Source organism: Zootermopsis nevadensis, unplaced genomic scaffold (assembly GCF_977971745.1).
Source record: "Zootermopsis nevadensis isolate Lab colony 2312 unplaced genomic scaffold, Znev_1.0 Znev_ptg000021l, whole genome shotgun sequence".
Taxonomy (NCBI): Eukaryota; Metazoa; Arthropoda; class Insecta; order Blattodea; family Termopsidae; genus Zootermopsis; species Zootermopsis nevadensis.
Genome location: NW_028259153.1, coordinates 16,586,348 through 16,612,300, shown reverse-complemented (window position 1 = coordinate 16,612,300; position 25,953 = coordinate 16,586,348). Strand labels below are relative to the sequence as shown.

The following is a 25,953-nucleotide window of genomic DNA, read 5'->3' as shown; positions in this document are numbered from 1 at the left end:
TTTGAAAATAGTCTTGTGGTAGAAATTAAGCATTTTAGGTTGCAAAACGAAAGTATAAAATTATATCAACGTACACATCATATAGGACAGGCTTTTATGCCAAGATCAAATATGTGTAAGGACACGAACTGGGCTATTCTGATGAACAGAGCTCAGGTGTTGGGCAGATGGGTTGAACACTTTAAAACGCTCCTTAAAGGGGAAGAGGCCCAGAATGAAGAGCCAAGCAGACAAGTAGAACAAGGATCAGAATGTGATTTAGAGAATTGTGAACCCCCAACAGAAGAGGAAATGCTAAAAGCAATACAAAAGTTAAATGATAATAAGTATCCTGGCAAGGATGGAATACCGGCAGAAGTAATAAAGAGTGCGGAATCTGCATTAATACATTATTTGCATGAACTCGTGGTGGATGTATGGAAAACTGAAAAAAAGCCATAGGAATGAAACATCGGACTTACATGCCCAGTACACAAGAAAGGGGACAGACTTGAATGTCGTAATTATAGAGGGATCACATTACTAAACGTGGCATACAAGATATTTACTAACGTCTTAAACGAAAGGTTAAAACCATGGGTGGAGAAAATACTTCATAACTACCAACGTGGATTCCGACCTGGAAAATCTACGAGTGACCAGATTTTTACAATATGGCAAATGTTGGAGAGCATACTAGAATATGACATTGAGACTTACCACCTTTTTGTGGATTTTAGAACAGCTTATGACTCGGTCATAAGAGAGAAACTCTTGAGGCAATGCAAGAATTCAAATTTCCTAAGAAACTAATAAAACTAACAGAAATGACATTGGAAAAGACTTTGTGTGCAATCAAACTGGGGAATGAAACATCTGATACCTTTATAACATACAAAGGACTCAGGCAAGGGGACGCGCTGGTGTGTAACCTATTTAACCTAGTCCTAGAGAAAATTGTCAGGGATGCTAATGTATGGACCAGGGGCACAATCTATAATAAGTCAACCCAGCTTCTAGCATATGCGGACGACAGTGATATTGTGGGAAGAACTCCTAGGGCTATAGGGTGAAGCATTTGTAAAAATGGAGAGAGCTGCATCCCCTATGGGACTGAAAATAAATGAGGAGAAGACTAAATGTATGGACATAACAAACAAGGAAGGAAGTTGGTAGGCCCAAGATGTTAAAAAACTTGGAAGAAAGTAGCCCAGGATACAATGAGGTGGAGGAGATTTCTAGCGGAAGCCAAGACCCGGTCTGGGCTGTAGTGCACGTGATGATGATAGTGGAAGTTTATAAAGACATTTTACCTGCCAGTTAGACTATTCACATAACATGAGACGAGTTTTCTATCCACTGACAATAGAAATCAATGCCCATTTCTTTTCACCATATCTTAACCATCATTTCCACATAGGAAGGGCCCATTGCACTGCACTGCACAGACTCCTGGATGTTTTGAAAACTCTAACCGACACCAAACGTACTATACTTCATACAAACGTAGATTCTGTTGTTAATAAAACTAATGGTCAATATGGAGATTATACTGTACAAATACGTTTATTCTACAGTAGATAAACCAACTAAAGAGTATTAGCCTGTGTGCAATATAATACGTTTACACGCATTATAACGTATAGATACAATTTCTACAGTTTATCAAATCAGTTCAACGTATATAAATTGAGGGCAGACAACAATGAGACAAATTCTTTTATTACACCATATAAAATATGTTGTGATTCATATACTTTTAGGTTATGTACCCACCTACATTTGCTCACATTGTAATGACGTCCCCACCTTTCCAGTAGACTCCGAGGAAAGAAGGTTGACAACAGCACCGTTCACCATCTTCTACACTTCAGAGTTTTTTACTAGCTTCTCATTTAATTAATTACCATACAATTTTTGCACTTAAGAACATGATCTTGCTTAAACTACAAATCGATCAGAAACCATAAATACATTGAAAATCGATCAGAAGTCTGCAATATCGATAGGTAAATAAAGTCGATTGAGAATTGTTTTACATAAATCTGATACCCGATGTCGTTAGTAGTCATAGCACAGATAATACTTCAAGCTTCCGAGGTGAGATATACATCATTGGACGTTCTACACCAAGCATTTCCAAGATTCCGCGAAATTCTATAACTTTCATAAGGGCTTTTTAATGTTTATTTTTTTAATTTTACGTTGATTTGTATCTCTCTTTCTCGCCATATTTTTTCTTCGTCTACTAGCTGATATAGCAAATGCGAGAACACATCCATAACCTACTTATTTCAATTTATGTCATTTTTAGGTAAACAGAGCCCACTCTAAGACTAAGCTGCTTCTAGTTTCCCACTAACCGTAAAAAGTTGGAGATCATTGTTCTGCGTGCTCTCCAATGATCAAAACAAATTACCACACTCAATCAAGAAGTTAACCTTTCCCATTCTTCGTATTAAATGTCTCGTTTCTAGAAGTAGTGACCCTTTGGGCTATATTTGTTTGGTATCTGTGAAGGTCGACGACAGAAACTTCTACAAAAGACCATATTGAGCAATAAAGAACTTCGGCTATAGGCCACGGCGCTTCAATCAGAAAGACCACTACCTGTATTCACACCGCCGTGAGATCCTACATCCTTATTCTACTGCCATCTCTCGAGAGATGAAGAAAATTATTCGTTGCACTTCAACAACATGCATTGTATCTTGCCTTATATCAGGCCCGCCCAACTTAGCTCGCGGGCAACATGTTGCCCGCGACACGATGTTATTTTGCCCGTGGAGACATTTGAAATATCCCTGGCAAAGGCGTGATAAAACGTCGAAGCAATTCCATAATCCCAAGTGACCCTATCACAAATACTTATTGTTAGCAATTGTTCTTTGCCGAGATTAAAATAGCTTTGTTGACAATCGCCGACGTGCATTGTTATGGGGATGGTTTCTAGTTGACGACTTGCAGATGTGCGGGCACCACCAGAGGCTTCTTTCTGATATTTTCATTGTCGGTCTTACAGTCGGTCTTATTGTGCAAAAGATCGCACCCAAGCTAAAAATCTATGCAATAATATATTAAAAAGGTTGTGAGCTTTCATTTATGGAGACAAACCTTATATCACTATCTAAAATTAGTCTTTGTCAGGATTTTTTTCCTTCGTCTGTTCTTTAAAATCACGACGTTTCGGAGGCTGGTTCTGTCTCCGTCTTCAGGTGAGAGGTACTTACTCTGTTGGGTCCCTTAAGCCTTGTATCGACTGCGCGCGGCTGCCTCGCGAGGCAATGTTCGTTGCTTTGCCTCGCAAAGTCGATACCATGTTGCCACGCGTAGCAGAACGAACACTGACGCGCTCGAACTTGGCGCGCGTCGAGCCAAATCTGAGCGGTTCTTTGTCCCGCGGCAAAGGGATTTCACTGTGCTGTATTCATGGTGATCTTGCGAGAACTGACGAACAGCGTCGATCACAGCCGAACACGGCTGCCGCGCTCGATGCTGGTAACCCCGAGCACAATGAGCGAACGAACGAGTTTGCCGCGCACGAACAGGTGCGCGAGGCAGCCGCGCGCAGTCGATACAAGGCTTTAGATAGAGCTAGTCTCTGTCTCTGGAAAACTACCGTCGTCAAAACCCTTTAGAATTTACTTACATCACTAATTCATTTTGTAAAAATGTGATAAAAATAAACACACGTACACAGTCCACATTTTATGTATTGAACTTCATGTTGACCGCATACAGACCAGATTTCGCCGGTTGACCGCACAACAAAAAAGGTTGGACATGCGTGCCCTAGATTCTTGTAAACTACTACATAAGAGGGCTGCTTTAAATAAAAAGAACAAAGTAAATAATTAAAGACAGTCTGAAGCTATCTTCAGCGGCATGATGCCAACATTAACTAATGTCTATAAAAATACAATTCTGTAAATGAAAGTACAAAAACGAAGCGTTCTAATTCAATTCATAGACAATCAAACAGGCGGCTTTCACTGTAGTGGGCATGTGTAAACTTCAGACTTCGAAGTAATGTTGTTTCTTTCTTTCTTTCTTTCTTTCTTTCTTTCTTTCTTTCTTTCTTTTTCCCTTTTTCCTTTTTTTTCCTTCACGCAGTTTCCTTGCCAAATCTGATTAAGTTAACCTTCAGTAAAATCCTTCACTCTTGATAGTATTTTTTGTCGGCATGACACAACTATTTATTCTTGGAAAATCAGTTTCAGATTTAAGCTGAATCACCTATTGAGACGGGAATTGCATTTAAAAGAAAAAAAATTCTTAACAATAGCGTTTTAATTAATTTGTTATTGTCATTATATAACTTTTCAAACAATTTTTGTGGCTTCTTGATTACTTTGAAATTGCTGATAAACAATTCGTTGATTTTGATAGTCCAGACCAACAGAAATTTTTTGGATAACTGAGATAAACCGTTGTAACAGTTACTGAATATTTATGAATACGAAACAATTCTGGACCTTCCTAAATAAAATATCCTACGAGATGTAATATTCTAGTTAATATTAATACACACGCACCGCTTAAAAACATATTTTTGAAGCGACTTATTTTATTATCCTGTGTTATGGGAGGGTAACATTAAAATATATCCTGAAAATAATTTGTACTTATTTAGACTGATTCAGGATCATGCCCAATCGCTTTAATATTGACAGTTTTGAAATCACGTATTCCAAATTGTAGGAAACGCATATTGAAAATGTTTAGCAGGTATACAAGTTATTAAAATCGGTAATTAGACTTTTCCATTGAATTGTGTCGGATGCATGGGATTTTTCTATTGGGATTGGATTCAGTTGGCTTTTTGTAAGCCTATGGTTTTATGGCGTGCTTTTGTGTGCATGACGTGTCTATTCGGACTTAACATAAGAGGGTAACTTGCTAAACATCACGCGGTTAGTCAGATGTCTCTCTACGAATTTTATAAAAAAAATATGTATTCGTGTGTAATAACAATGCAAATAACGACGACAATTTTATGTCGGGTTCTGACGTGACTGTGGCCACAGATTCTCCAGCCTTCCCGTTTACATTGACGAATGGGTTAATTGATTTCGCAAACAAAAAGAGAGGTTATTTGAGGTAGCTGAAGTTCTTAAGAACAGACTCACGCAATTCTATAGTTAAATTATTTGCGAAGAAAACCATTCCTTTTCGAGAACTATTCTGTAGACGATTTCGTGCATAAAATCACTTCATAAAACGTATAGGGATGAAGAGGAAAATATCCACTCATTCTCTTCCCTATTATGGTTTGAGATTGCGCATTATGTAAAACGGTATATTATGTATGTACGCAATTGCCAAAATTTTCCAGAACCCCCTCGTCACGGGATTTGGCTAACATTTGAAAACGCCACGCTCCACAATTAGATTTGATATGAGTGTGAATTTAAAAATCTCATGATGAGTCAATGGTAAAATTTTTGAGAACGTCAATGAAGTCAAAGGTTCCTTAACAGCTGAGACAGTTTCAAACTGCCGAAGGAAGGACACGTAAGTAACTGGGTAGTCCGTCAGTCGATATACGACAGTGGCCAATAAAGCGATTTGATACGATCTGAATATTCAGGGTTTTATTCCCAGCATTGGTGATGGACAAATTTCTAATTTCCACGATGTCCAGAACGTCTGAGGCCTATCTCCAAAGTTCTATGAGAATCGGATTTACGTCTTAAGAGAAAATACACCAGTACAGAATACGAAGCTTCCCCCTATACAGTGGCAAAGAAAGTGAACTTACACATTTAAAAATAACATTAAATAATTAATTCGCTCAACATTGTTATTTATTGCCTGAAATATTTGCGTTTAGAATGCATGGAGCTGTGCGTGTATCCTATACATACCCATGACGTCTTGTTTAGACACGGGCAGCTTTTTCCTTCACTCACTTTATAAAATTTATGAAATTAATTAAATGAATTTAGAAATGTGTAGGAAGTAGGATTATCAGCAGAGGTTTCCTCTTGTCGTCAGAAACTGCCATTTCTGGGGTTTTGATGATTGAAATTTGGTCCTGTAACTTTTCAACTGCCAATTTATTTTCGTGGTTTTTTTTTCCCTCAAGAAATGTAATAAACCGCATATAGGCTGGGGCGCCACTGGTAAATGGGGAATTCAACGCAAATGAAACCAACAAGAAGAATAACGTAAATCGAAATATACTACGACCTGCTTTTTCTGTCACTTACCAGGACAGACCGGCCGTTCCGCTCTGCGTGGAACAAACACGCCAATACTGAAACCCTTCAGTCACGGTCAACAGCGGGACTTCCCACTGCATGAAAGAACAGCCATGGCGGGGAAGACCCGAGTTACTGAGATCGCTGTGAGAGCGAGATCAGGTTCAATGAACACGACTGATTTGACCTTAATGTTGATTTGTTTTTGATACAGCACGCTGACTTTTCTCAATGTTCAACATTCCTTGAACGGGAAGAAAACAGATGCAGCGAAAAATATGTCAAGTCGTAAATTAATGAGAAATCAACTAATTATTTTTCCTTTATGTTTTTACTTTCTTTATTTACATCCAACTGTCTGTCTGTCTGTCTGTCTATGTTTCTTTCCTTCTCCGTCTGTTCCTTCTGTTAATAATGTTATCGAACACAAATGGGGTGGAAATTTATTTAATTTTGAAATCAAGGTAGCTAATCTGATCAGAAAAATCAGATCTGCATTGAAAATGAAGATCGGATATGATTTAAAATTTCAAAGAAAATTACTTATATCAATCCGTTCTTTTAGAACTGAAACACGTCTTATTGCACAAGCCTGTCCATGTTTGCATATCGGGGATCGAGGTAAGTTGATGTGATCATCGCCATCTTAATCGTTCACATTTCATGCTGCCTATCCATTTATGCCCGAAAATTAATTGCGGCGTGACTGTTGGACGGGTACCACCTCATTGATTTCGAATTTTGAGATTTGTATCCTATTAAAAGAGGCCGATACTTTGAAAAATTTAGTTAGGACGATTTTAGATATACTCCGACGTGCTCAAAAGATCCATTTTTATTATTACTTCTCGTCTATTTAGATACACGAATTTCAATTAAAGTTTAAAGTTTAAATGCGTCATGTTTGTGTTTTATAATTAAAATATATAATATAATTCAGGTCTATACACAAACTTTATTTACAGATGTTAAAATTTAAAATTTGCGCTATTCATCGTTACTACGATGTTCCACGAACAGACAGTCAACCTGATCAGACGAAGATACACCGTACATCACGATTCATGAATAATGGAAAACAAAACATAAGATGCATAAAATAAGAAGATCAACAGAACACATACTATAATAATTTACAAAACAAATGAATAAATGAAAAACTTGCATTGAAATATAAAGTAGTTTTAAAGGAAAAACCTGAAGATGATGCTACGCATCGAAACATGTAGTAAATAAAGGCGCAGTATTGTAACATCGTAGTAACGATGAATAGCGCAAATTTTAAATTTTAAATTTTAACATCTGTAAATAAAGTTTGTGTATAGACCTGAATTATATTATATATTTTAATTCAATTAAAGTGTTTTTCCAAGACCTAAAAATTTATCACGTCCAGGTGGAGTTTTCACCAAGGAATGTTGATGCTCAGATGCCAGAAGAACAATCACAATAGGAGATTAAAGGGCGATGACGAAGTAGTTTTGCGAAGAAATGAAGAGCAAAGCAAACAATGAGAAATAAAACGAACAAGAATATCTGTTTGACATTTAAAGACACTCGCCACAAAATGAGGAACAGAACTTCAAAATATATTGGATACAGTCGCAGACTAAATAAAATTGGTCATTATCTATCTGTTTCTTTCAACAAGCATCTTTAATTCAGTTACTACTATCGACATTCTTTCGTTCTGTTTTCCCCTTCTGCATTCTTTCCTTCTTTATTAAACATTATCTAATTTATTTTTGTTTTCTCTTAAAGTATTTGTAAATAATTGAGAGCGTAATAGCAAATAGCCTACTCCTTGTTACATATTTTCCCACCCGAAGAAGAAATTCCCAGACATACGCATAAGGCTTACCAACATCACCACCGAAGTTTCTCATTCTTCCATACACTGAGGCAGTTCAGTCTTTTGAATGTCTTACGGTAACACGCATTAACACACCCTTTCTCTGATAACAGAACACAGACACAGAAGTCAGTCGTTGAACAAAATTCTGTTGAAAACTTCACAATATTTCCCTTGCATATATTTCAAAATTACGATCAAGAATCTTTCCTGACGTTAGAAATCTCAACTTTCGTGACTTTTTCCCACTCATATATTTTATTAAGTTTGTTTCTTTCATTCGACTTACATGTCCAGCACATCATGAAGTATTTGACATTACTGCTACAAAAATGGCGGTCAAAGAATATCTAGAAGAATAAATCTTTAACTAATTACTAAAATGTAATAATAGAGTAATGTGATTGACTGGCTTTGGGCTGGGCGATCCACGTTCAATTCTCAGTAGAGGCAGGACAGCACGTCTACACCGGTTCTAGTCCGAACCAGTCTCATATTAGATACATACCCGGGATCTTTCCTCTAGAGGGGCATGACTCTGACGCTTAAGTACAGGTACCGAGCTCTAGAACACGTAGAGGTTTACCTTCACTCCTCTTATACGCCTTCAAGGTAATATGCTTAGTCATAAGGCCAAATTTCAGATTTCCGGAATTTACTTTTTTCAACTTGTTAAAATTTCACTGTGTATAGAACATTTTTACTTCAGACTCCATTAAATTTTACTGAATAATAAATTTTCGCTTACGTTTGCATGGATTCCCAATTTTATTCACACGATTATACACAAACACTGCGTGATGAAGGACAAGGTCAAACTATTTATCACGGTTAGTAGGGAGAACGGAGGGAGGTACAATGAGGGATAAAGGTGCAAGAACTGAGAACATCGCTAATTTCAGTGACAAAGATAAACAGGAATCCCCCAGGCTGGTGTTTGGGTATAAAATGTAATCGAGAAGTGACGCTTAACAGCAGATGGACAGCTAGACTACTCGAAGAAGTATCTAGGACATCAACCAAGGACCATGAGGTTTCTTACTGCTCTGTTCGGTGGAATTTGCGCCTTTGTGGCGGTTGCAGAAACAGCCACTTATCAAGGTATGATAAACATGAGGAGAATATATTTTAAGCGAACATAAATATACAAGCTTTATGTTCTCGTCAAAATTCTAACCTACATTTTTTTCTGACCCTGGTGCAAACAAGGCACTCGGGTACTTTTGATTTCATCCTGGGGGGGCTTATGGGCTTTTAATTATGAATTATTCCAGATACTTTCTGAGTTTGTGTGTGATTTTTTATATTATTTTATAATTTTATTTCATGATAATTAAATATAGAGTGCCAGAAACACAAGCAATGTCAAGTACAAGTCTTAATATAATTACGAATTTCTAAATATTATAATTTTGTAGCAAATAAATAGATGAAATTGGTAAAAAAAACCGACTCAGATACGTATTCGCCTTGTAGAGTCTACGCCATTTCAGAGTACGTAGTGTACACAATATTCTCATAAGGTTATATTAAGATTGTTAACTGATTAACTGGTTCTTATTTAATGTGGCGATTTCAGATTCGTGAGTTACTTTGTGTCAATTACTATTTTCTTTGAATTTATTATACTTGTAACAGTACTTATTATCAACAATACTAGGCACAGAATTACCTATTTAATCTCCATTGCTCGGCAAAAGAGGAAAATGAATAAAATTCATTTACCGACTGCAAAAGTTAAAAATTTACTTCACTGTCGTGTTGACCAATGATAAAGACGATTTAGCACCTATTTGCTATATGTTTGTCGCGAAGTTTTGAAGGCAAGTGTGTTTTTACATAATTAGCTCTAACAACACTTCAAAAATAGTGGTAATAACAGTTCAGTATTTTGTCCTATGTAATCGGTTATCTTACGGTGTTTCCTTTCTTGTTAAATTATTTCTGCCCAGATGTTTTCCATATTTATTTAATTGCAATTATAGTTCTTATATATCGTCCATTTTCAAAACAATCATGTTGGAACTATATATTTTACTTGTTCGTCACTCTTCTTACGTGTTACGTAACTAAAATATATTACTGATTCACATTTTATGAACTGTAGTGAAAATATGAAAACGAATAGTAGAAATGTGTTTTACACTTCAACTCACCTACAAAGCTAATTTCATTTCGCACAGACAATACGCTGAACTAAGACAGATTATTTCTTACATTTTATGAAATATTCAAAACACTGAAAAAAAAATTCATAAAGTGAAAGTAAGCTTTCATGCATGACAAGTCGTAGTTGACAAATTTTATAAAGTTAAATAAATACATTAAGGGTTATAATTATCCAATACGCATCAGAATTAAATCTCCTCAACAACTTTCATCGTACGCATCAAACACAAAGTTTAATCTAATTCACTGGAGTACTAACGGTTGTAAAACACGCGGGCGGACAGACCGACAGACACATGAACATAGTTTATGCATACGGGATTTGTTGACCATACTTAAATGTTTTACCACGTGGAAGCACACTGAACTAAATCAAAACTGCTTTATCTGCAGCTCTTCTCGTCCAAGACCCTTTCGCCCCCTACCCACTGGTTTACGCCGTTCCGTCTTGGAACACAGAGGACGAAACTCTGAGATTGCGTCGGTCACCAGATCATCCTCATGGCCACCAACCTGCACATGTGGGTCCTGGGTTTGGTGGAGCCAGCGGTAGCAAGTCTGAGGCCTCAAGCAATGCTGGAAGTTCCGCATTTGGTGGCCGTGGTAATGGCGGTCACGGCGGAAATACAGGATTTGGAGGCGGACCAGGAACTGGAGGCGCTATAGGTCATGGCGGAAACACAGGCTTTGGAGGCGGACCAGGAACTGGAGGCGGTATAGGTCATGGCGGAAACTCAGGCTTTGGAGGCGGACCAGGAACTGGAGGCGGTATAGGTCATGGCGGAAACTCAGGCTTTGGAGGCGGACCAGGAACTGGAGGCGCTATAGGTCATGGAGGAGCTCCCGTTGGAATAGGAGGGACAGGCAGCAAGTCATCTAGCAGTTCCATCAGTGAGAGTAATTCTGGAGGAGGACTTCGTGGTGGCTCTGGAAGTTCGTCTTCATCTCAGAGTAGCAGCAGCAGCCTCAGTGGTGGCGGCAAGGGTGGAAGTGGTAGCCAGTCTAGCTCCTCGAGCGATGCTTCTTCTGGCAGCAATGGCTTTGGCAGCAAAAGTGGGTCTTCCAGTCAATCAAGTTCTTCAAGCAAGGCAATTGGCCACGGCAAATAAAGCACTAACTATACAAAACCCAGCTTAATTAAAACTGTAACAATCGTAACCCATTACGTTCCAAGGTCGACAGCATTGGCGGAAAAACAGATTACACCTAGCTGACATTTCTGATATTTTGGATTGCTACAAGAGATGGTTTCTTGTAGAAGAGGCAGAAACTACAGTTACCACTGCAATATAGTGAAATTATCACATTTTATTCTCGAATAACTAAAGTTAAAAAATAACAGCACAAAATTGAAGTAAATCTAAAAAAAAAAAATCAAAATTTTCTGCTTATATTTTAAAATTTGGCACTTTAAGAAACAACGTTTAGGACTCAAGTCAAAATTTAAAACAGCTAATGTTTGTTTTTATACGTAACCGAGAAACTAGATAAGTAGAATACCTTACAGACAACGCTTAAAAATGTAGTAGGGATAATTAGACTTATATTTTAATATTAGTTCCTTTATGATATATATAAAAGGGAAATTAAAATTACAATACATTTCAAATTACAACTCTGTATATTTCACAGTATATGTAATGATAATTAGAGTCTGCTAATATAACTTAAATAGACTGTCTTCTAACGAAATCCATATCATACATGATACAGAACCAAACGTTTCGTTAATGTATTAATCTCTAAAAAAAATGTTGTTAAGAATTATGAATGCTAATTTTATACAGAATGATTATTAAAAAATTATATTTATTGACATGTGTTAATGATTTTCCCAATTCTTTTCTTAACTGTCCCCATACATATTTAATTTAAAAGTACGTCTGCTGATTCCACATTTACATGTTATCGTATTGCCAATTATAATAATATGGTGATATTTATGACATTACGTTTGTAAGAGTGTGTTACGCGTAAATTATTGTAACAGTTACCATGGATATGCTGTTAGACTGAATGCACTGATAATAGAGGTAGGAAGGACCTCTGAAACGTCGGTAAACTTATACCAGACTACACGACGCAACAACCCAGACGACAACCACCTTCAGACTCACTGTCGTGAAAACCTCAAATCCTATTTAGTTTGCTTTAATTTAGTTTGACTTTGCTTCATTTAGATTAATCTTGATTTCAGGCTTCTTATCCCCAAATTCTACCAACACTTCTACGTTTACAGACGCATTTCCGCTATTGATTCATCCACTGGTATCTTTAACAGTTAAAGTTTCCATATCGTCCCGTGATTCATGAGATTTGGGCGTCTAGAATGCCACGTCTACATAACAGCGAGGAACACCAACCAATTATATATATATACACTCAATTTAAAAAGAATCCTTGTAATATAATTTTGTTGTGTTACCATAATTAATCGTTAAAGTAATTCTAGCCTTAATAATTATATTCAGTGTTATTTGTAATTATTATTATTAATAATAAATTTTTATATTAGCATTAATCTTAAGAGTCAGTAGTGTCCCAAAATTTACAGTATCCATTGAAGGTAATACTAATGTGATCAAAATATTTTGTGTTATTATTGACGAATTAAGAAAACCTAAAACAGTTGTGTGAATGAAATGGACTCAATGAATTATTTGATTCGTTCAGCTGAGTTCAATTTAGTTACGTCCTTCCAAATACGAAGCAGGGACGTGAAGTTTGGCCTTGCTAACTTCAGACAATTCGTTCGACAGCCAGTACCAAGATAATGTTTTCGAAAATGTCTTTCTGTGACAATACACGATATAAAGATTTTCGTAATCTGTTCAATTCGCACACTTGTATCTGGTAGATTCATACGGCACCCTCTTTAAATTACAAGCTTCTTCAATTGTAGTCGCCTTTCACCAGAAAGAAAATGGCTAGCTCTGTTCATTCTTCGGAACATTCCTTAAGACAACCACTTAAGTTGTCGTCTCTGAAATAATGTGTTGAACGAAAAGGGAATCCTATAAGACAATGGTTGTTAAAATACAAGAGATAGCAAGCGCTGTTCTTTTCACATGGGAAAGAACGAGTTTCATAATTATTACAAGCAACTCGTTAGTTGCGGTCCGACACTCGCCCCACTTATGGCAAAGTGATTCATCTTTAACAATTTTAGTAGTCGAAGTGTGTTGAATAAACAACTCCATGGAGTACAATCCTTGAGAAGCTAAGAGTACGCCTAGCTATTCAAGAAATTTCCTGACTTTTTAATGAAACCCGAAGGATCATTACCGTAATCAGACCAAAATTTTTAAGCATTATTCAACTCCTCCAAGATCATCCTAATATTTGAAAGAATACAAACTATGGGCTTTGTCATTCTGCAATTTTCCCCACGCCCCCTGTCACTTTTTCCCCATTCACCGTGTAGTCTCGACTTATCGCCCTGATGATGGGAGCAGAAAGGACTTCTGAAACGTCGGTAAACTACCAGACTACACAGCGCTAAATCTCAGAAGCCATCTTCGTACTCATCGCCGTGAGAGCATTAAATTCTACTTCGAGGAAAGTATAGTACGCGACTGTAATCTTGAGACTTGCAATGAATGCAGGAAGTCCGAAGCGTTAAAGGCTGGCGCTGTCTTGCCTCCTTCCTCCTTCACCCCGCAAGTCTCAAGATTACAGTCGCAGATTATAATTACGAAAGACAAAAATATGTATTAAAGAGAATGAAGGATTTGAGTCGATATGTTCTGAAGTATGTTTAATTTTCCTTTCATAATAATCAAAAGATGGCTGAATTTGCGGCCATATATTGTACACCCTGTATATTCACAAGAAAATATTCTTACAGTAAATACCCTCGGGTGATATGAACGTCTTCATTCGTTACGCAATGGAACCAGTTTCATTATCCTTGGCTTCAAGATGACGAAGACAGAACCGCATTGCTGCATAAGTGAAAACCTGTTTTGCGTTTATAAGAATCTGCGTAAGTGTTTTAATATTGATTTCAAGATTAAGAACAGTCGAGCTTGACCCGTGACGTAGATGTGACCTCAAGAAGTTAATAATTATATACTTGACCAACATTTAGAGACAGGGTCTCGGAGACGAATATGAAGATGTCTGTCTTCTGGGTTGTAGCGCCGTGTAGAAGTTTACCGACGTTTCAGAGGTGCTTGCTGCCTCTATCAGCAACAATCCAGAAGACGGTCGTGTTTTAAATACAGTAGATATAAAATAATAGAACAGTAACAAACAAAATAAAATAAATTCTTCCATCTTTATTAATTAAATTCATTGTCGGATTTTACCTAAAGTGAATAGCTTTAGGCATGAAACGTGTGTTGTAAGCGATGGGCTGTTGCATATTGTGGGAAATTCACAAAGTTAATTGCCAAGTACCTGTTTTCTAAGCAGAAGGTAAGAAGTGAGATGCGGCATGTTGATTAGTTTCCTTTGCCACTATAGATAACCCTACTGTCCGTGTTGGGGGTTTCTGCAAAGACCGGTTCACCTCCATTATTTCTCTTGCAGTTAAAAACATGAGAGACCATCATTATCTGAAAGTTGACTTGGAGCACTGGAATAAACAATAATCTTCATCCGAACAAAAGCTCTGAAGGGAAAGGAATGATAAATGCTTTAGGTCATGGTTATAATTAAATAATTTCTGCTGCAGAGTAGTATTTAAGGTCACACATGCTTTGACGTCATGAACAAGCCAAAAAAACTTGTTCTGCTGCACAATCTGCGTCCAGTGTGACGTATGTCATGTTTTGTAAAACATTTTGTTCTTTCAGGGATTCGTCCCTCAAGTCGCTTCTGACCTTTCATTCCGAGAAAACTAATCTTCGATGCACAATGTACATTCCTTCGATAGCCCATTCGAACCTAGGATTCAGTACACAAGATGACAGATTGCACACACCTACCACTAGGATCCAGCAAAGTAAAATATACTTTGTTAAAAACAATTGTAAACTTGAATTACTTACAAAACACTTTTATTTTAATACTTTTTAATGCATTAACATAGTAAGCAATGTCAAATATTGTTTACAAATAAAACTGGCTTCATATCAGTTATCAAGAATCATATATAAAATGTCAGATTTATAATAAACTCAGGTTTTTTGGTTTTGTCGTTTATGAAAAATATATTAGTTCCAAATACACATTTTTCATATGTTTAAACAAATGAGCTTTATATTTCTCCCTACTTATTTCCCGAAGTAACTATTCAGTTTTCAGAAATATAATAAAAATGACAACCTTGCTCGTACAAGTTCAAAGCCCAAACACAAAAAATGGTGTAAGTATGAGTTCAGATTGTATTCTTCTGTGTTAATGCGCCTTGAATTCTACTAGGTACATAACGTGATCACCTACAAAACATGACAATGTTCCACCAGGAAAAACTACCTCCATGTTCAGGACTGAAAAGCCCTGTCCCGATCTTTATACCTTCCCCCACGTAACCATTTAACATTCTTTGTTCAATTAAACCCTGAAGATAAAGGCGGCATATTTATCCGAAATGTTGGCGCATGAACTGAAACTGATTACATTCATGATGACAAGTTTGGACATAATAAAACAACGGCAAGAATTGAGGTCTTTCTATCTTAACATGTGCATTAAATGTTTTTCCTGAATACACTCAACCCCTTTAAAAAGCATTTATATAATATGAATCTCAATACAATTTGAGTTTCTTTGAGCATGAGCACTTTCATTAACTCATTTTGTAAACATTTTTATGTGGGCTATTCCTCTTGGAAAAAGGATACGTCTTTGATGGTCTATTGGATCATAAAAAATCATACTAGTCAAAGCGCTAAAATAATTGAGCAAAGATAAGTTTCTACAGATATGGGGCCAGTGTCACTGAACACATCAAAGCAAAGAATGTTACATACGAGCTCATACATGTTTATATTGTAGCCCTGCAGCGTAAAATTGAATATTAAACACAGTATTTATCAGTCACATCTTTGGGAGACTGATCAGAAGACTGACACTTAACGTAGAAACTTCTGCGACAGAAATCACATCGGATTCACTTTATAAATATTATTGCATCACTGTCGGATGATGCACTGGACTGACTGGAAGATCTGGAGCCTCCTGATCCACTATACGAATCTGAAGACGACTGGCTTTTAGAATTACTACCTCCACCAGCACCAAACGAACCAGAAGACGATAAAGCGTCACTGCTAGATCCACTGGATGACCCGCCAAAGCCACCAGAACCAGAAGAGGATGCAGATTGGCTGTTGGACTGACTTGATGAACTACCGAGCCCTCCATTAGTTGAAGATCCAGACTGACTATCGGAAATACTATGCGAGCCTCCACCTCCACCACCCCCAAAGACTTGAACAATAGCAGCATCATCACTTGAACCTCCGAATTCGCCCTGAACGTTGCTTCCAACTCCTCCACCAGCAGACTGACTTGCAGCATTACTAGCTGCTTGAGAATTGGTTTTGATTAGACTGAAGCCTCCTAACCCACTACCTGACTGGCTTGCTGAATTACTTGCGGCCTGGGAGTTACTTCCACCTGGGTATAAACCTAACCCACCACCTGACTGGCTTGCTGAATTACTTGCGGCCTGGGAGTTACTTCCAGTTGGATTTAAACCTCCTAATCCACCACCTGACTGACTACCCGAGTTGCTGGAAGAACTTGACTGACTTCCTCCCGAAGAACCTCCAAAACCGCCACCACCTCCTTGATTAAAGCCACCGGTAAACCCATGATTGGCATTACCAGAACCTCCGCCAAATCCATTAGCACCACCGAAACTACCTCCTTCATTGAATCCGTGACCTTGACTGAATCCACCTGCTTGACTAGCAGCATTGCTACTTGCTCCAGATTGTCCTCCAAAGACTTCACCTCCTCCTGGAGCAAATCCTCCACCACCCTGGGCACCAAACTGGCCGTTGAATCCCCCACCAAATTGGTTCTGGAAGTGGTGTTTGTGGTAATGTCTGCCTGGAATTGGTGCGCCAAAGCCTCCGGGGTGTGGAGGGCCGAAACCAGCTCCGCCACTAAATCCCCTGTCGTAATTGGTGTACGCGCTGCTTTGAGCTTCAGATGAAGATAATGCAGAAGAGCCGCCTCCTCCAAAAGAGTTCGAACCTGCATTCGCTGCAGCATTTGAGGCCGCAGAACTATGAATACCGCCTCCGCCACCGTATGTCTGAGAACCGGCATTAGATGAAGCCCCACTATTACTGAATCCTCCGCCACCGAATGAATTTGAATTGGCGTTTGATGCTGCTGAGCTTCCACTTCCGCCCCAGCTACCACCGCCGCCTCCAGAATGGGCATTCGATGCAGCGTTCGAAGATGATAAGGTTCCTGCGCCGCCCACACCGCGGGACCCAGCGTTAGCTGAGGCCGAATCCACGTTGAACTTCAGGAGTCCGAGAGGCCCAGTGAACTCCAGGTGCGACGTACGGCTGTCGGAATTCGAACTGGATCCGTCGCGATTGTGACCCAGGGGTTTCAGAATCTTCCCCAGTCCACCAAGGAGACCATTCCCGTCCAGTAGTGATCTCGGCTGTCGTTCTGTAATAATAAAAAATATGTAGGTTAAATAAGATAAATCACTCAGCATTACGTTGGGGCATAAATGGTTCTACGCGTTTCTTATACATTCCTACATTCATAACCTCACATTTACCTGCTGGTCCTAGTTTTCATAAACAAGGCTTCAATTATTGAGTAACAGCGGTATAACCATTATGTTAAGTGTATAGCGGAAAATTGACACCAAAATGCAGAAAATTAATTATCTTAGTAAACTGTTCTCAAGTCTGCTACATAAAAGTCAGCTTTATGCTTCTTTGCTTTCTTCCAGTGAGTTGTTGTTTCCTCTCGCAGCGAAAATGCGATCGGACGTCGCGTTAAACTTTTCTGAAACTAATGCATCACGTAATAAGGCTGATACGAAAAGTTGTTGGAAAAAATATTTTATATGGTAATCTAACCGGTAACTTGCAAAGATATGCTTTGTTTTCACAAAACTTTGATACACGAAGTAAAATATTTCATTGGAACAAGTTTTGTGTGATGGATATTGTAAATTATGTTAATTTACCAAGTATGGACATAATGCTCTTCAATGTGATTCTGTGAATAAACTTAAGAAAGGAATTGTGGGGCGAGAAAACACATGTGGACTAGATGGTAAAGTGATACGGGGAAAAAGAGATAAGGAATATTACCAAAGAGATTAAAGGGTAGAAAAAGTGTCAAACGATAAAAATAACAAATAAATCACCCTCGACCACTTCACTAGGTTTCCCTGAAGAAACGTAACTATCTCGCGTTGTGGCTCTTAAATATGTGTATTGCGTTGCTCTTCAAACCGGTTCGTAACATCGCGAGGGCCCATCGCGTCATCACAAACAACGTTTTGGAGACTTTCCAGCTAACATTAGTTAGGGGCTTCCCTAACAGTTTCAATTGAAAAAATACGAAACAAAATTGTGATGAACCTCCTAATTAGAAGCGTCATAATATTACTACCGGAAAAAGGTGTGTAACATCGAATGGTAAAACAATAATATGAACAGGATGTGGAAAACGTCAGTGACCTCTTTAATGCAGTATCCCGGCACTTCCCTGGACGGACTAAGGAAAACCACAAGAAAACCTTAAGAGTAACAGGTTTAAGGATAGAGACTCGGACCCGGGACCTCACAAGGGTGTGCTAACATCTCAACCGCGTCGTTCTATCCGTTGGAAATAATGAAGAATTTCATTCTGTTAAGAATATGAATAACTTATTTCTAGAATCTCTAAACTTATATTTTAGAAGAGAACGGAAATCAACATTTTCTTCCTAGCTAGTTAATACGTCCGCTCACCTGTGTGTGATCAGTTGGACAACACTTCTGTCCTTCAAAATGTTCTGGTTCAGTACTAATGGGACTGTAACACTTACGGTGCATTACACACACACACAGCTGAATCTTACATTGTATCAGCCTTGAAATTTCGTTAGCATATTCTTATGAAAAATAGTATAACTTCTTTACTTAACAAAACGTTATTAATTGATAGTAATGATTCAACAACGACTTTACGAAGTAAATGTACGAACTTAAAACTAATAATACTTTGCTACAACTTTGACAGATTTTTACTTTGAAGGTGATTCTCAGGTAGTTCCCAAAATTCACGTTCGTAAATGACTAATTAACTAAGTAGCTAATACGTTGGAGAACTATATATCTAATAAACGAACTTATTAAACCTCAGCGACCAAGTAAATGACATTCACTGACTCTCCAACTGACTTTCTCCCGTTACGATGACTAAATAATTGAGTTATTAAGTGACTAGGTAGTGGATCGACTAAGTTACTAGACAAATTTAATGAATCACTGACTGAATAATAAACAAATTACTAAGGAATACAATTTTATCATACTATCACGAACCATGGATTTGTTAGTGTTGTTGCTAGACATTTGTATTTTTAAATATTTAAATAATTTAGAGGCTATTACATGTAATTATATCATGAATTTGTTGCTGAATGATTTTGCAAAATTTCACTTACCATGTTTTGGGAATGAGTTCACTTCGTGTAATTCAGCGCACACCAAAACTGCCAGGGGCACCAACAGCACACCAAGCCTCATCGTGGTTCAGGCACACACAACTACTCTTCTCTTCGGCACACAAACTCGCTTAATGGTGACCGCGACTTCTTGCCGTCTTCTTTTATACAGAAAAAAGATGGGCAGAATTAATACCTGTGTGAATTATGCTGGACTCTCCAGGGCAGGTTCTTCTGCTGCTGCAATTCTTCCGAGGAAACCCATCCGATGTTTACATGACGTCAAGACATACAAGGACTTCATGAAAGGCTAGTGTTACCTGCTATTAGCGGTGGGTACGGGCTCTTTCAAGACTGGCGACAGATGTACGTCTCTCCCGAACATCCGGCAAATATTTGCATTAGTTCAGAATCTTATGCGATGTTAGTCTTTCTGTATATTTTCCCATCCAAACCACTAAACGGATTTATAATTTCATGGACACTTTCAGCTATAGCATTTATGACAATTCAGTACAGAATTTCTCTATCGTCATGATATATTTTCTCTGGAGACTGACCACTATTAATTTGTGTACCTCTGGGAAAATGCCTAAAAAAATATTTCATAATGGGCCACGATAACTTCATTCATAACCTTCAAAATTCATAAATCACTTTAATTCTTTCGTTACATAGCGTTCTAAAATTCAGAAATGGTACTTAAATTACTGCTCAATAAATTTCTTGCCACAATCTGTATCCTTGAGATTACTGGTTATTCCCACTAGATACCAACGGTTCTAAAACAACGCCTGAGTGCGTTTTAGTGCGTGTAAGTTTTCTGTTTTAGCTACAATTCGGATTGGATGTACAGAGAACTGAAATACACAATTTATGGGTAGAAAAGACATCAGATCCTACGATCTGTCTGACTTTGGACTTACAAGGATGTTGCTAGAACCAGGCTTCCGCTACACGCGCGTAACACAGAATGAACACGACGGTCATGCTACACATAGTAATGAAGAGTATCTTAAGTTGAGATGTATAATTTAAAAGGATAGCATGTCGCAGAAAACGGAAAACCCCTGAGGAGGAGAACGTAACTTATATTTCTGCTGACAGTACCAATTCGTATTACGGTACTGAATATAAAATTACACGTTGTGAACATTTCTGACGGAGGCAAATGAGTTTTTCATGAACTTTTCGTTCAAAGATAGTGACATGCGAAAAACGAACCTCTAACCGGTGCCGAATTCTAACTGACTTACATTATTTAAAAGTATAAGTAAATCAGATGCAGAGGATATATTTTAACGTATGTAACAACTGAAGTTCGAATTAATCAAGGGATTGCTGTTAGCTATTTGAAAACATAACGTTTCGCTACAGTCGCAAATTTGTGTGCAATAAATGAATGCAACATACAAACTTTGAAAGAAAGTATTAAAGATATGAACACTCTATATTAAAGCGGAAATTTATTTATTTCATTTCTTTCTCTTCGTCTTTTACGGATTAGGCCTTATGACTTGTTCCAATTCGGAATTCCTTCCAAAATTGTTATTCAACTCACTAGACGTGTCATCAGCCAGATAAAAGGCTTCCAGCTACACAGAACAGCAAAATACGGAAATACGGGACATAAAATATACCCTAGTCTCGATTGGGATTAGAGCCAGAGATCCAGGTATTCAATCAGCCGAAACCCACGCCTGACCACACGGCCATTGTAACAGCCATGTTCTTGACCTTACATTTAAAACAGCCATTAAGGAACGAGTCTGGTAACATTATTCTTGGAGACATGAGCCACCTAACACGAAAACAAATCAACAAGCCATTACCAAAAGGACTTTGCTCTTTCTAGGAAAAGACAATTTCCCCTGCCTCTTAGCGAAAGCGCTGCCTCACAGATCAATATCTTGATATTTCAACCGATAGACACGTGTCTGTTGGATGGAATGTACGCATAGATGAGTCACAGGAACGCAATTTAACGGTGATAAATTCCAATGGACCTGAAGCAAGTTTCATCGCTTCAACTGAGTGCAGAACTGCAAAAAGGCGTACGACCAACACACTTGCAACTTATTTATCCACTTTTTTGAGCGAATGATTAAACTGATTAACCCTTTAAAGGCTAGTGGTAAGTACACATGCCCCAATTTAACAACCAGTAATTCTGCAGGTTATCCTAAGAATGAATACATTTCTGGGGTGGCTGTCTTCTGGGTTGTTGCACCGTGTAGCCTGGTAGAAGTTTGCCAACGTTTCAAAGGCCCTTGCTGCTTCCATCATCAGGGCGATTAGTACTTACAGACTACACACCGCAACAACCCAGAAGACAACTATCTTCATACTCACCGCTGTGAAAACCTCAATTCCTACTGAATATATTTCTCTTTGTATAATTCTAGGGGTAAACAGCTATTATTTCCTTAAGCAATATTAACCAATTGATCTTTGTAATAAAAGTGTATTGCGTTTTCTTTGCGGTTGGGGCTAGAGACGAGCTTCGGCTTCAATTTTTTTGTGTTTGTCTTACGAAATAACTAACCAACTTACTGCTTATCTACCTGCCTATTTACAGTACTAATAGAGACATTAAATTTATTAGCGAATTAAGTTCACTGACTGGATAACTAAATTACCATCTACCTCAGTGACAGACAGACAGACAGACTGAACTGAATAATCAACTACGTGTCTATTGTGGTCTTCTGGGTTCTGACATCTTGCGGTCTTGTACCAGCGTTTCGCAGGGACGTATACCCTCCATCTTAAGTATTAATAACAACCCTGAAGATGGAGGCGATACTTTCCTCCGAAACGCTGATAACTACTTACAAGACAACACGGTGTCAGAACCAACTCACAAGATCAAAATCGAGCTCTTGCCTGTCACAAGAACAAGAACAATTTTCTGATAACCAACTCCAATATTTTAAATACAGATTATCTGCTTTCACTGAACTAGATGGTTTATTATTACGTCCACAAAAACGCAAGCGGACACCACATTGAGCCAATTGGGCCTCAACACCCTCCTTCTCTAACGCGAATTCTAGTTTTATCCTCTTATGCCTTCGTCAAAGGTCAACATCCTCACATTATGACCGCATTATTTTAAAAGTATAATAATATTCAACACTTTTGTCTTACTATAATACTTGTGTCTCGACGTATGATAAAATTAATAATGGGAATGCCAAATTTAATGGTGTCTATCCAACAGAATTGTAACTTCAGCCTCGGTGCGTATTGTGATCAAATTATATAGAAGCCACAAATTCGTCTACCGAAGTATAGGCCTATCTTAAAAACCTAAACTGTTACATATCATGAACTGAATAGTGACTGCCAAACAACGTACATTCCTCTAGCAAATATAAACGCTTAACGATTAGCGTTATACTAAGGTATTATAAGTGTATTTTATCCACACGGACCTTTAACGTCACAAATACACACACTCAGTCGTAAACCTTGAACTGTTAAGTTAGAACACTGGAAAAACACAAAGGAAATACATTTCCGGAATTATTGTATTACCACGAGCTGCTTATAAAGCGGTTTGGGTGGTTTTTACGCTGGAAAAGGGATGAGTTATCTCAGCATCAGAAAGGACATACTGCTATACTTTATGGACGAATGCAGGATGAAAAAACAATCGACTACAAACCACACCACCAGGAAGCAGCAGCAGCACACTTCCTCCGTGTTTTACCACAAAGCGATCTTTCAACTAGAAAAATAAGAGGATGGCTGTCTTCTGGATTGTTGCGCCGTGTAGATTATCGACGTTTCAGTGGAAGCAACATACACCTCTGAAAAGTCGGTAAACTTCTGCCAGACTATACAGCTCAGAAACCCAGAACTCCCAGCTCTAAAAACCTCAGAATAAGAATAAAGCCACTGAAGGGTTTTCTTAACCGTTTAAAGATTACATTACTTAAAAGCCTTTGCTACAAATTCCAATTCAAAAGAACACACATAATTATAGAGTTATTTTCTAGAAGATATTATAATTGTAAAGGTTTGGAGGGGAGCGGACTTTAAGTATTTTGAACCTTCTTGTCATCTGCCATCTAGTTGTTGCAGTGTTCGGTCGTAAGATGCCCACTCTCAGTATATATTAAGTCATATATTTTCGAAGATTTTGTTACTTATTTTTATAGGTCTATTATTATTTCAGCCTGCATTTTTCGCCCCTTCCATATTCTTCAGTGCTGTGAAGGAGAGAAATTAAAGTCTCTGTGAAAATGGGTCGCTAACGGACCCAATGTCCACCCTCCAGCGGATTCTAACAGGTCAAAACCGAAGGAGTCGGGAAAAACCCTGTCTAATGCCACTTTGTACAACATAAATCTTACACAGACTGACCTTTGCAGCGAGAGACCAATGACTAACCTCCTGAGCTGTGGCGTGGCCTTTCTACCTCCTTACTATCAATAAATATCAGTTTTGTAGTTTCCTTTATAGCGTCTGGGTTTCGCCAATTACATTAATACTGGCAAACAACACAAACTAAACTGCCCAATTTAATTCCGAGTCGTAATTTTGACCAACTTAATAATGTGTCCTAAAGCAAAGTTGAATAGCAGCACCAGATCAAATTATTTCACCTTTAAGACCACACGGCGTCATAGACCAGAATTATCAACGATTATTTGAGATTCTAAACTGATGTTCTTTAACGTCAATGTCATTTAGGTGACAAATTAAATCTTTCTATATATCATACTATTGCGTTGATTGTATATTTGCTTAGTCTTTTTCGTAACACTTTCAAACACAAGACAGCTGTCACTGACAAATTCAGCTGCTCTGAAAGATCTGACTTCAGTTATGTTGATATAGTTTGTTACGTTGACATCAAAGCTTATCAATTTATATATTGTTTAGCAAATCCGTTTCGTTTTGTAAGAAATCATCAATGTCTTCCCTACGAACAGTGTTTTAAAATTTAACCTCTACTATACAAATCTTAATTTCGTTGCATAATACACTGTACTACAATTTGGGCATAACCATTTAACGCTTATTACAATAAATGTGTCTAGATGAAATATTAGTACATCCGAAAATGTCTACGTTTTCTTTAACACAACTGTTTCTCTCTTGCTATAACGAATCTATTACACTGCTTAGCATTTTCTGTTAGGTATGTTTATTCGAATTTTCTAAATTTGTCATGTTTGGCCAGTATTAATTTGTTTTAATGCACTTTTTAATATTATAACTTATACCCTATTTAAAGTTTTATGTCACTTACATGTTTACTGAGCTGAGTTGCTTCGTCGTGTCCAGTCTGCTGATGGGAAAGTTCTGATTTTGAATGATGCGTATGAGACTATTAACTGTTCAGAACGATTATGGATCATGACTGCCAACATATGTAAAATTATACAATTTTCAAACCTAAATCGAATAAGTAGGCAACAATGTTGTTAATTAACTACCGTTTGTTTCATATCACATTTACATATTATATTATATAGTATTGATCCCAGGTATCCATCGGACTTCTTCCGGCACAAAATTTAATATTTCCGTGGTCTGTTTGTAGTATAGTATGTCTTACACATAAAGTTCCCGGAAGTGTTACCAATGAGCTGTAAAGCTTTATTATATATATATATATATATATATATGTATACATACACCGAGCTTTCTATTCTTCTTGTTTGTGTGTTAAATTTTGTTGCTACGTTTCTCGTACTGATACAGTACTGACTTTATGGTTGTGTTCTTAAATAATATTATTAGTTCTTTTATTTTCTTTCTATATATACGAATTTTGACCAGATAGAATTATTTTGTTTTATTTATTTGGATTTTTATATTGTTAAAATATTATTTTCGTACAATTTTTTATTGCGAATTTTACTGGAACATAACACGACTGAAAAATAAATTAAATGGTTTAATCTTTTCTGTTCCAGCTCGAAGCTTACGCATTAATATAGATACAAACCTAAAATGTTGCTTTTATTGTATGTGTGTGGAGCTTCGTACCTCATTCTAAAAGAAAATTTGAGAACAAATTGCTGAATTAATTATTTGAACTTATGAGAATGTAAGAAATAGGGAAATTATTGGGCCTGTCCCCTGTATACGCTAGGAAGGCATTTGGGGGAGAGAAGTTACAGCTCTTATGCGTTTGTGACCTCGGC

The 25,953-nt window shown here is 37.6% G+C and overlaps 2 protein-coding genes and 1 long non-coding RNA gene across 5 annotated transcripts in view; 1 reads left to right on the top strand and 2 right to left on the bottom strand.

The window, feature by feature from the left end:
* LOC147873204 (uncharacterized) overlaps window positions 1–2,513 on the bottom strand; it is a 78,842-nt gene extending 76,329 nt beyond the window's left edge. Inside the window, exon 1 of the long non-coding RNA XR_015536168.1 lies at window positions 1,756–2,513. This is a non-coding gene — a long non-coding RNA (uncharacterized LOC147873204). The remainder of the gene's footprint in view (window positions 1–1,755) is intronic.
* Window positions 2,514–8,974: 6,461 nt separating this feature from the next.
* On the top strand, window positions 8,975–12,019 carry LOC110835566 (uncharacterized). Its single transcript, XM_022075899.2, has 2 exons — window positions 8,975–9,135; window positions 10,597–12,019. The coding sequence occupies exons 1-2, from the start codon at window positions 9,063–9,065 to the stop codon at window positions 11,310–11,312; spliced, it is 789 nt and encodes a 262-aa protein (XP_021931591.2). The 5' UTR covers window positions 8,975–9,062; the 3' UTR covers window positions 11,313–12,019.
* Window positions 12,020–15,189: 3,170 nt separating this feature from the next.
* LOC110835565 (uncharacterized) lies at window positions 15,190–25,213 on the bottom strand. 3 transcript variants are annotated; one of them, XM_022075895.2, is made up of 3 exons: window positions 25,053–25,213; window positions 19,790–19,950; window positions 15,190–17,787 (listed from the first exon to the last, which is right to left on the bottom strand). In XM_022075895.2, exons 2-3 carry the CDS (start codon window positions 19,869–19,871, stop codon window positions 16,262–16,264), a joined length of 1,608 nt encoding a protein of 535 aa, XP_021931587.1. In that variant the 5' UTR covers window positions 19,872–19,950; window positions 25,053–25,213; the 3' UTR covers window positions 15,190–16,261. The 3 variants fall into 3 exon arrangements, with proteins under 3 accessions (XP_021931587.1, XP_021931588.1, XP_021931590.1); XM_022075896.2 differs by lacking the exon at window positions 25,053–25,213 and adding an exon at window positions 23,227–23,351; XM_022075898.2 differs by lacking the exon at window positions 25,053–25,213 and adding an exon at window positions 20,716–20,802.
* Window positions 25,214–25,953: the final 740 nt, after the last annotated feature.

Bases quoted from the DNA above. Each gene is read 5' to 3' on its own strand.
- LOC110835566 (XM_022075899.2), top strand. From the start codon at position 9,063: ATGAGGTTTCTTACTGCTCTGTTCGGTGGAATTTGCGCCTTTGTGGCG. The intron at 9,136-10,596 runs GTATGATAAACA...CTTTATCTGCAG, and splicing joins AGAAACAGCCACTTATCAAG to CTCTTCTCGTCCAAGACCCT.
- LOC110835565 (XM_022075895.2), bottom strand. From the start codon at position 19,871: ATGAGGCTTGGTGTGCTGTTGGTGCCCCTGGCAGTTTTGGTGTGCGCT. The intron at 17,788-19,789 runs GTAAGTGAAATT...TTATTATTACAG, and splicing joins GAACTCATTCCCAAAACATG to AACGACAGCCGAGATCACTA.